This window comes from Haplochromis burtoni, unplaced genomic scaffold (genome assembly GCF_018398535.1).
Source record: "Haplochromis burtoni strain Fernald_Lab_line unplaced genomic scaffold, NCSU_Asbu1 Contig_567, whole genome shotgun sequence".
NCBI lineage: Eukaryota > Metazoa > Chordata > Actinopteri > Cichliformes > Cichlidae > Haplochromis > Haplochromis burtoni.
The window spans coordinates 260,262-272,036 of NW_024582928.1; the positions used below are offsets into that span (position 1 = coordinate 260,262).

General features: G+C 38.9%; 1 protein-coding gene across 1 annotated transcript in view; it reads right to left on the reverse strand.

Moving 5' to 3' along the window:
• scara5 (scavenger receptor class A, member 5 (putative)) overlaps positions 1 to 10,898 on the reverse strand; it is a 110,116-nt gene extending 99,218 nt beyond the window's left edge. The window contains exons 1-2 of the mRNA XM_005947969.3: positions 10,665 to 10,898; positions 5,249 to 5,366 (exon numbers count right to left, since the gene is read on the reverse strand). Coding sequence (XP_005948031.1) covers positions 5,249 to 5,360 — 112 coding nt within the window. The 5' untranslated portion in view covers positions 5,361 to 5,366; positions 10,665 to 10,898. The remainder of the gene's footprint in view (positions 1 to 5,248; positions 5,367 to 10,664) is intronic.
• Between the last annotated feature and the right edge of the window lie 877 nt (positions 10,899 to 11,775).

Genomic DNA, 11,775 nt, shown 5'->3' on the forward strand with positions numbered 1-11,775 from the left:
ACACACACACCTCAAGCATTAGACAAACACAGCTGGCTTAGATGTATGTACGTGTCACATAGTTGGAATGTATAGAAACCAAAATGGTCCTCTAAGCCAGTCTGCCTCTTTAAGTGATGTTGGAATACTAAACTGCAAACAATGACACGTAACGCTCTTTAATCTCAGCAAACATTTTCATAACAACATGTATCACGAGGGAAACATTATCAAACATTTCAGCGTGACTGTGAGACATGCGTTACTGGACCTTTAACAGTTTGGGATGTATACGAGATGAGAAAATCATTTCCATGGCATACATGTGTGTATGTTTGTATATTATGCAAGTATGGAGCGAGAGAGGTGATTAACTTAGCATAAACACTGGAAATTGAATATGTGACGGTTTTTTCCCCACAAGAAATGAGTTGTAACTCCTTTAACTGGGCTTGTATGACTTAAATAAACAGTTTAGAGGTAGTAGGAGGCATATAATTAAACTTTGGACAGCCAGATTTTTTTCCCTCAGTCTTTATACTAAGCTAGACTAGTTGCCCCCTTTCACAAGCTTCACAGGCTACTGTAAGCACAGGTGGTGGAGACCAAAAAAAGACAGCTAAGCTTATTTACCACACTGTCTTTTAAAAACTCCTACATTTGTGATTTTCTTCAGCATGATAACATTGCACTGGCTGTTTTATAAAAAAAGAATACTATCTAAGCCTGAGTTGGTGACTTTAACTAAGAGTGTTTCTTTTTCAACTGACATCTGAGAGCAAAGGAAGCCAGTCAGTAAGTAACTCGACTCATTTGGAAATTATATTATCGTCCTGTTTTATGTTTTTGATTCACGTGTCTTTGGCGATATGTTGTTAGCATACAGCACTGTTTAATAAACAGATTAGACTGGAATTAGCAAACTTTGAGCTTTCCTTTATTAGTAAACTTGGAGAAGCAACAAAAAAATCCTACTGATTTTGACAAATCTACAGAATCTGTTTGTTTCCAGCTGAGTTAGTGTGAGTCTGGGTATGTACACGCGCTTGGGTAAAATGGCTGAATTTTGCTGTTCTTTTAAATGTAACTTTCCAGATCAAATACACATGCTGTCTGGCAAGTATAACAGATTCCATAAACACTTGGCACTCTGTAGGTCTCTGTAATTGACAGGTGATTTTTTTTAAAGACCCCATTCTAAGCTTGCACGTTTAACCATTAACATGTGAACGTCAAATTAATAATAGCGTGCTATTATAATTCCTAATCATCCATGAGACTGTGGGGGGGGGGGACTTAATGACACTTTAAATTATAAGACCACCAAGCAAGGATTTTTTTCCAAAATAAAAGAGACTCTCCAACACAAATACATAATGTCTCCTGAGTCGATCTGGTGGAGGTGTTATAACCGTTCTATGACTGGATAAAAGTAGATTAGGTTGTGCTTATAGATTATGAGCAAATTTTGAAAAGAAAATGCAGCTACAGTGCTGTGAAAAAGGGTTTGCCCTCATTGTTGAATCATGAATTAAACAATTAACCACAATTTTGGAAAGCTAAGCTCAATTTCACTGGCTGCACCCAGGCCTGATTACTGGCAGAGCTGTTGAATCAAAACATCAGTGAAATAGATCCTGTCTGATGAAATGAGGCAGGCTAAGACCTCAAAAAGCATCACATCATCTAAAGAAACATCTAAAGAAGCAGCTGAGAAACAAAATCACTGACATTTATCGGTCTGGAAATGATTGCAAAGCCATTTCCAAGGCTTTGGGACTTCAGTGAAACATTGGTGAGAGCCATTATACACAGGGAGAAAACTTCTAACAGTGTCAAATCGTCCAAGGAGTGACGGGCCTGCCAAAATTACCCGAAGACCACATCGACAACCCATCTAGGACGTCCCAAAAAAAGCAGAACGACATCTAAAGAATCGCAGGCCTCACTTGCCTCAGTTAAGGTTCACGATTCAACAATAATAAAACAAATGGCTCTAAAAAACAAAACGACAGTTCTGGAGTGGCTTAGTCAAAGTCCAGGTTGAGATGCTTTTTGGTATAACCTTAAACAGGTCGTTCATCCTTGAAAACCTTCCAATAACGCTGGACTCATTAAAACAATTCTGCGTAAAAGAGTGGGCCAAAACGGCTATGTGAAAAGATGCATTTCCAGTTATTCCTGCTTGACTGTGGTTCTTGCTGGGTCTTTGCTATTTCCCTCTAGGCGAACACTTTTTTCACAAAGAGCCAGGTAGCTTTGGATAACCTTTTCCCTCAATGAATGACAACATCATTTAAAATTAGCATGTTCCATTTGCTTGGGTAAACTGTGTTAACTTTGACTCTTCTCTGTAAATCATATTTGCATTATGCATTTTTTGTAGAGAATTTGCTGTTAGATCTTGTGCTGTTTAAAAAAAAAATCCAGTTTTAGGGTGTGCTCGCGCTAGGCTCAGTTGCTTTATTCTGGTCTCGAGCCTGATGTGTCCCCTCCTCACTGCCCTGCTAGCTTGTGCTTACGGTGCTCTTAGTGATTAAAGCCCTAGTAATCTTCACTTTACCCCAGCATCTCAGCTTTCTGACGATGATGTTGTTGATTAACTGGGGAAGCAGTGACACACTGGCTTCTCTTATATATGACAAACCACAGATAAGGCCGGCCAAAGACACAAACCAAGAATCCCAGCTGTGCACAAAAACAGCCAAACTATGACATAATTAAGAGCACTCAGACTTTCCAATACTTGCCGCCTCTGTTATCTTACCTTTGTGATCTGGAAATATCTCTCAAAAGTATAAAAATGTAGTAAATAGTTATTCTGATACATAAACAGCAAATAAACAGAGCATAATTTAGCCTCAAATTCTTGTCCAGTACACCAGTCATCTGTGGATGTAACCTGGCCAGTCAGTCAGCAAAATTTGCTCCATTAGTGATGCTGATGACTTTTCCATCTTTAGCCTGTGGCGATAACCTACAGCGTTATCTCCACGTTATCATTATGGTCCCTTTAAAACCAATAGTTTATGTGCTACAAGTGACTATTTGTGACTATTAAAAAAACCAACACAGTGTGATATGACCAAGGTAATTAATAGAAATTAAACAATTGATAGGAAATAAATAAGTTATGTTTGAGGAAGCTCTGGCATTCTGTGCCCCGATAATTATCACAGATATTGATAATCCAGGAACACCTTGACCCATGGGTTGGAGGACAGGATAGAATCAGCTCTGCTGTTAGTGGAATTAATGATAGAACAAGATATATTATTTATCACATAACTACATTAACAAATGTTTCAAATGCCTTCCACAGAGAAAAATTGGGAAAAATGTGTATTTCCTGAGTGGTTGGCGAGTGGTTGCTGTAGGTTACTGGCTGAATCCAGATAAAATCAGTCACAAAAGCTACACGTTTGTTTTCTTCTTTTGCCTTCTCTCTTTAGGGGTCACCACAACAGATCATCTGCCTCCACCTCACATTATCTAAAATATCCTCCTCTGTCACAATAAACATGAGTACATTCTATCCAGCTTTGTAAGGCTTCAGTCACACAGGGATAGAGGTTAGTGTATCTCTGGCAATCACCAACCTCCAGCAACCACTTGCCTTTCCATGGCTGCTGGAGGTTGTTGTCAGTGGGTGAAATTGGTCACAAAGAGGATGTAACTTTTGATATATGTTAAATGCAAGTGAACATTCCCTGTTTCTGAGTGGCTTCACGCTCTTCACAGTTTTGTTAGCACTTAGTGAGCAGTTGGCAAGTGTTTGCAGACCAGTCAGTGTCTAACTACGGGTTATTGCAGCAATCTGCTAGTTGGGAGTGAGCATGGGAGTGAGCATGAGGGACGAGATTAGCTCAGATCAAGAGAGAGAGACAATGCTGACAATGATTTGGACATGTACAGAGCGGGGATGGTGGGTATCCCAAACAAAATATGTCATGGGAGGGGAGGAGAAAAAGAGGAAGACCACAGAGTTCATGAATGTAGTTTTAACAGAAATGTAAAGGAAAAGGAAAATGTTTATTGTGACAGAGGAGGATATTTTAAATAATGTGAGGTGGAGGCAGATCTGCTGTGGTGACCCCTAAAGAGAGAAGCCAAAAGACTGTATAGCTTTTGTGACTAATTTTATCTGGAGTCAGCCAGCAACCTACAGCAACCACTCGCTAGCCAGTTAGGAAATACACATTTTTCCCCTAGTCACAGGTTGTTGCCAGGAGCCACCAAACCATCTCTAGGTCTGTGTGACTTAAATAAATAAGCTGAGGTGAAGCTTACCACACAGCTAACAACTGTAACTGCCCGTTTTGGTTTTCACTACTTAAAGTAACAACACCTCACTAATGTTAACTGTAAGCCAAACTTCAAACTTAAATAGGTGTGTTATAAACAAATCACCCCCTGTTCAGTTGTCACAAAGATGAAGAGTAGCAGCCAAAGAGCATGTTTCAGTAAAAGTTTGGCATCTTAACATGTAAGTGTGTAGCAGTTAGTCTCAAGCTGTCATTTGAGAAACTAGAGTTTTGGGCAATCTGCCTGGTTAATTTAACCTCTGTTTTTAAAATTCTGTCAGAGTCTTGTGCTTTAAAACTGTTTGGTAGAAATGCTCTCTTTAATTGAATGAGGTGTGAAAGTGTTCTTGGATTAGTAAAAGTGGACGAGGACAGTTTCTGATCTGTACGGCCATTGTCCACTTTCCATTAAAATGTCAACAAATTCTTAAGTTAACATTTAATAAGTCTTTCCCAACAAACTGGCCGTTCCTGCACTGAAACCTGAGACCACCACAGGGTCAACTGCGGATTCATTCAGCTGCACCTGCATTTACACACATATACAGATGTTGCTCCTGGATATTTCTGGCTTCTATAGATGACCACAGTGAGAGCAGCGTGAGAGCCAAAGGGTGACAGCATTGTGCCTGTGTGTTAGCGCACTTGACAGATGCGGTCTTTGTTATCAGCGTGTGGGTGGCTTTTGTATATATATGAATAAAAGATCCTGAAAATCAGTTATTTTTCCATTTTGTTTCCTGCTTTTTCCGGTAAGTTTTCAGAGCTGCCCTTGTCATTAGAGAACACCCTTCACTACAAACATCTGTGATCACCTACTTATTGCAGCAGGACATGCAGTGGGTGCGCTGGGAGGTTAAATCGAGGTTGTTCCTTTGGAAAAAGCCTGCATTTTAGTTAAAAGAACTAAAGCAGCAAGCCTTGAGTTCAACTCAGCACTTTCACAGCTCAGTTATTCCTCCTACCTTCATCACACAGGTTGAGTTTGGACAAGTTGTGTCCATCATAGGCCTCTTCATAAATCGAGACGTTCTCTCTCTCTTCATTTGTGCTCAGATACATGGCCTTGTTCTCCATCTCCTCCTGAGAGAACAGAGAAAATACATATGCTTATTTTAGGATTGTAATCTCTCTAAAACCAAAATAAATATTTGAAAGTTTAATCTAATGTTGAGTGAGTTTACACGCACATGGAAACCAAAATCTGGATCAGTCCGCTTCCTGTATATTAGCTACATTTCAGTATTTTATTTTGGTTAGCCTCAAATGCTAATATTTAAAATGATCTGCTCAGAAACCATGCTGTTATACAATGTTCAAGCAGAGACACAGCTTCTTCATCCTAAAAACAGCATGTGATGTTAACTGAAGATTAAATGTATAGTTTTCCCTACTTACATTGTGACTACAATGGTTGCAGTTATTGAATGTACTTTTTCAGTGACTGTCAACCACTGTCTATACGCAAAATATGGGCACAGCCACCTTAGAGTCACCTTTTGGTTATTGAAGTCCCAGTGGGAAGCTTTTTCTGTTGCCACCTTTGTGTGTTGAAACCAGAATGCATTTCTGCTAGTAGGAAACTAAAAGAGCCATGCTCATACAGGATTGATTTGTCAATCACAAGGTAGGCATGCACAAAACCAGACCATTCGTTATCATACCTTTTGACTACAAGTAAACAGCAAACTGTCTACTGAGGGCATGAATCAAAGGAGTCGACATTTTTCCCCCCATAGATTTCCACAATCTGACTTTAACTTCCATCTTTCTTTCTACACAGTCCACACTGTCAGCATCTCACAAGTACAGGTGGTCCTTAAAAAGTAAGTGTGAGCTACTGCCTTCTATTACTGCGAATGAGGTAGAGCAGCTGTGGGAGCGCTGATCAGCTATAAACAACAATAAACACACATTTCCAAGCTAAACAGAAGGAAACGCTTATGATATGGCAGTCTTTAAGCCAGTGTTATGCGATTTGTTTCCTCAGCCAGCAGAGATGGAGAGAAGTCATGTTTCAGCCCAATTACATTAGTCTTTTTGCTTTTAGAAAGCAACATTTAGAAAAGGTATGAATGAAAACACATAAAACATTATGAAAGGTCAGTCATAGGCCATGAGAAAAGGAGTTATTCACCTTTCATACCAACTGGCAGTGAGCAGTGTGTGGAAGTGGCTTCTGCTTCTCAAGCAATTTGGTTTAACTTCTGTGCCAGTTTTCCAAAACATGGTGGAGTATTTGAATGTCAGCCCAAGTGGAAATGGTAAGTGAGTAAATATAGAGCTGGTAGCCATACTCAATTTTATAAATTATCTGATGAACAGTGTATCTAATTAACAACCACTTTCTGAAATATATTGAGTCTGCAGTGGCAGCAGAATAAGAAATTTTGCCCACAAAAATAAAAAGCAGTTTTTGCTCTGTACTTTCTGGATGTTGGATTTTTGGTTAGATGGGATACTACTGTTGAGAGATTTCCAGTTTACACATATGCTGTTTTCATATCTTTAAACATGTGACAACGCAAGTTTTAAACATGGGAATGTACTGTGTTTGATTGTATTAGACAATTAAGTTTTCACTTACATGTTAATACTGTAACCAGTAAATAATCACTGTTTAATTACGCATTTTTTCCAGACACCTAGGTAAACACAAGTACTTGGAATGAGAAGGATCCATGTTGTAATTCCAATTTAACCCTTGATTGAAAACATGACTTAATTACCAGTAACTAAGCTGGGGATTACAGCCAGTTTAGCATCATATGAACACTACCATTTCTAATTTGAGATTCCAGCAATAATTTGAAGAGTAATAACTTATGATAACATTAAAAATAAATGATTTAATTAATCATTAGCTCAAGTGTATCTTTGAGCTAATGAACAACTAGAATCCGACAGACTGCTCAATATTTCCAAATATATTGGTGGAAAAAAAGAAGAAAATGCGAAGAAAAAAATTCTAACACTGTGAAATGTAAAAAATTATATTAGCAAAATTCATTACTGCATTTTGTTTGACTTTCTATTTTCTCTCAAATACCCAAGGTGAGGAATGCAGAGCATTTTAACAGATTTATTTATGGATTCCAGTAGATCCTTCTCTTGGAAGCAGTAATCCCACCTTGAGCACCAGGTTGACAGTGTCATCAAGCAGCTGAGTTACATCACCTCTTGTGTAACTCAGTTTTAATAAAAGCACACAGAGGTTTACATTTTATTTAAGTCCTAAGGACTTAAATAAAACGAGGAACTTATTAGCATGCATGTTTAGGTTCTAATAGCATGAACTCGTTCACCAGACTGTTTACTTTACGTCGAGCATGTTTACTTTTCTAGCTTGGGCAGGGTTTCCCACAGTATGCATAAGGCAAACCAAATATGAATAATATAAAAGGAAACACAGGACAAATAAGACAGGGATAGAGAGGTTATGTCAGACACCTCGGAGGGATAAAATGAAATCTGCTGTAGTACGGAGTCGTGGGTTTTAAACTTCCACAAACCCTAGTGGCAGATCTGTGAGTATTTGAGAAAGTCATTAAAAAGTGTTCAGTCAAGTCTCTCATTAAAGATAGGATAGGGGGTCAGGTTGACATTTAGACTAAGACTAGGCAGAAGCCATTAGGGTTGCTAGGTGACTCCACTAAAAACTCCACACTCCCATACATGTGTTTGTGCGTGTGGGGAGAGTTATCTTCTAATTACACTGCGTCTGGTGGGATATAACACTTTTAATCGCTCAGTGCCAACAGAGGATGGTGGGAAAGCCAAGCAGTTAGTGTTTTACCTCTCCAGCTCTGCAACTACAGACCTTTGTTTTTTCTGGATTTGATCATAAAAAATTAATTAAAATAAACACCACATGAATATTAGAGAATTTTAAGCATGAAATGAATGAGATAGCTACACACATGCCCATACTACAGTTTTGTTTACTGTGTGTGTTTTAATCGCTGATTATGCGGTTGCTAGGCAACAAAACGATGCTATAATATAAACCTGCACGTTGCAGTGGATACAAATTAGATGTTAGTGTTGTGAAATTCAAAGACTACAATGCTTTCATAAGGTGTTCATTTATAGGTGGTTGCTAGAAAGTGTGATGATATCATATCTGATATAGATGAGAACCTTCAGTGGCCTAAAACATGCTTGTTTGCCAGTTTTGATTGGTTGATTCCTGACATTCTTGTATAGGCAAACCAACAAAGATTTTGTGTATTATAGTAATATAAAAGACAAATTTTCAGAGTTCTGTGGTACACATACAAGGTAATTACAGAGAAATTAGAGCAGAGAAACAGCAATCAAAGAATCCTAAATAGAGATTTATGTGAGAATTTCCTAACGTCAAAAATGGCCGTTGTCACGGCCCTCCTGTTGTTAGCTCCAAATTGCAAAGTCTGTTTGATGTCTGATGTCCATGTGAGAACAGTGGACATCTTGTACTTGTTGGCAAATTAATACAGTAGCAAAGCACATTGGTATCCTGTCTACTTCCTGTTGCACATTCTGCTGAGGCAGGGCTCAGATCTAACCCAAAAGGAGAAAATTCAAGTAGTAACCAGGTCATGCCATGTTGTTGCTCCATGAGATTGGGATCAGGGGCATATCTAGTCAATACACAGACTTGATCCTCCTAACACCATCCACAATTATGAGTGAAAAGGCTTGTTTTGGGAGTCATCTTACATTTAAGTAGATATATATTGGGGGAAAAGATGTTAGCTCCCACAGGATAATCATACTGCTTTTCATTTTGAACTACAAAGATCTTGTAAATCCACTTTAGACAAGCACTTTTGCATTAAAAAAAAATTCTCAAATCCAGCAAGTTCTTTCAACCAATACAAAAAAAAAAATGTCTTTGTAGTGTCATAACAGTGACCAGTAGCTGCTTAAGTGATTGGTTGCAGGGCAGATTCCAAAGCACATTTGTTTTGTCATAATCACTATAGTATGTCTATATTGTATTTTGGCTCTTGGTCTATAATGCACCTGGCAACAAAATGTAAAGAGACCACTAATTACATGCCTACTGGCCACAGTTTGAATGAAAAGAAAATGAAAAGCTTTGCTGTTAATAGCAAATTGTTGGATCTGAAAAAAGCAATAGAAACAAATCTAGTTACCTTGCCATCATGACTGTCTCCGCAACAGCCAGGGGATTTATTTGGACATTTATTTTGAAACAACACATAAATTATCTTTACTGTTTAATTAATTACCTTTTTTCAAGTGTTTTGTGATTTGTATTGAATCACCATTCAAATAACATGATAAGCACCACTTAAAGCATTTACTGACTTGAACCCGTGGAATTTATATTTCTTATTTTTGCTGATTTTCCATAGATTTCAATCCAGGATTCTCTGTGTGTCTCTTATAATATCTGCTCTGGTCAACTTCACTGAAGATGAATGCACAAAGAGTGAATGGGAATTCACTCAGCACAGCAGGCGGACCACTCTCAATTCTAGTAGCATAAGAGGAAGCAATTATCTTGTCATGCACTGTCGCTCTGTGAGATTTGCCCTCAGCAGAGAATCTGATCATCTGCGAGGTCAGAGGGACACGACGCGTGTGGTCTCTCCTGACAGTCTAAGTACATCGACAGAGATGAATGAGTGCATGTGTAATTGGAATAAATATATATTTTCAAAACATTACATAACACCCAATGTCAAACTGCTTTTCAATACGCAATAAATAATCCCTACAATCAAAAACAATCCCTGTGATCAAAACAAAAGCTCACAGCTCAGTTTGTTCCATAAAATCTGAGCTTGGATCCCTTGAAAGCGTCACAGTAAGGCAAACACTCCACGCCATTGTTCAATCATCCGTGTGCAACATTAACCCATTTTTCTCGGTTAATTAGCAGAGATACTTCATCCATGACCGCGGAAACACAAAGCAACAATTTTCTGAGGATGAGTTCCATTAAGTGTGGGTTTCCTGTCCTTGTGTAGCGCTGAGCGCCAATAAATTGTATGCAGCAATTCAGCTTAATAGTCTAATAGCAATAAAAGTGGAACACATGTCAATAAATCAGCAACTCTACAAAGGTCGAAACAGCCCAGTTGGTGGTTTTACAGATGAGGGACAAACATCATTAACCTATGAACGCACTAATTAACTTACCAAGCCTTGGTAAATCTGTTACTCTTACGCAGATTTCCCGAGAGCCTACTTATGTGATTTATACTAGGGATCCTCTGTGTGTACACATTGCATGATACCCTTTTTCAAATGAATGACAGACCAGACAGATGCATATTTAAGTCAAAATTCGTTACATATTTTCTCAGATAATGCTAAGCCTGTGCGACATCCTGAAGGAGAGAAGCAGCACGAGTCCTCCTGTCTCACCTTTTCAGCTGTCAACGGGAAATAAAATTCACTGCTCCGCGTTTTTCATAATTGCCCTCAAAATTCTGCGTCCTGACGCTCTCGCTTCCTTTTTTCAGTGGCTCAGCTCTCAAAAAAATAATGAAAACTACAAAACAAAAAGTAATCGGTAAAGTTTCTAATAGTACAGGGACATGCACAGCCTGTCAGTGCTGCGGAGACAGGCAGCAGCTCTGTAGTGGAGCGCAAACTGTGACATTTTGGGGTAATATACCCATAACAACGTCATGTGACCATCACTAAACTCCAGCTGAAGTTGCCGAGCAGCTGGGACAGAGGCTGCGAGGTGAAGATGATGACACTCACCTGTTGTACACGAGCGCCCTCTGTTGGATGGAGGTAATAAAACAAAGTGAGTTTGTGTCCCATCTTCTTCCACTTTTGGTTGCTTCCTTTAGGGGTCGCCACAGCAAATCACCTGCTTTCATCTCCTCTGTCTTCCATCTCCTGCATCCTCATCTGGCACACCAGCCTTCTGTATGTCCCCCTTCACTACATCATCGTTCATATCTGCAGTCTACCTCTTTTTCTCCTGACTAGCAGCTCCATATTCAGCATCTTTTGTATGCTGAATATGGAGCTGCTATTCACTATACCTCCTCTGTACATGTCCAAACCATTGCTGTCATGCCCCTATAACTTTGTAAACAACTCAAGCCACTCATGTTGAGTGGTTTGGAGACAGAAGTTAGCACCATGGATGAGTTGCCTCGTTTCAACACTAAATACATAAAACATTTTATGTCTGAATGAACAAATGCAGTGATAATAAAAGTGTTTGCTCACTTGATTTCACATTTTTTGTATGTACTTAAATGTTTCAGATCATCAAAACAATTTAAATATTAGAGAAATATAACACAAGTAAACATAAAATGCAGTTTCTAAAAGTAGTAGCAGGGGAAAAAAATCCAAACCTACATGGCCCTGTGTGGAAAAGTGACCCCCCACCCCAACACCCATAATTTTAGCATAAATTAACTGGCGTATCCCATCTTTGGAAATCTGAATTCAATTTCTCTAGCAACACCCAGGCCTGATTACTGGCACACCTACTCTCAATCATAAATCT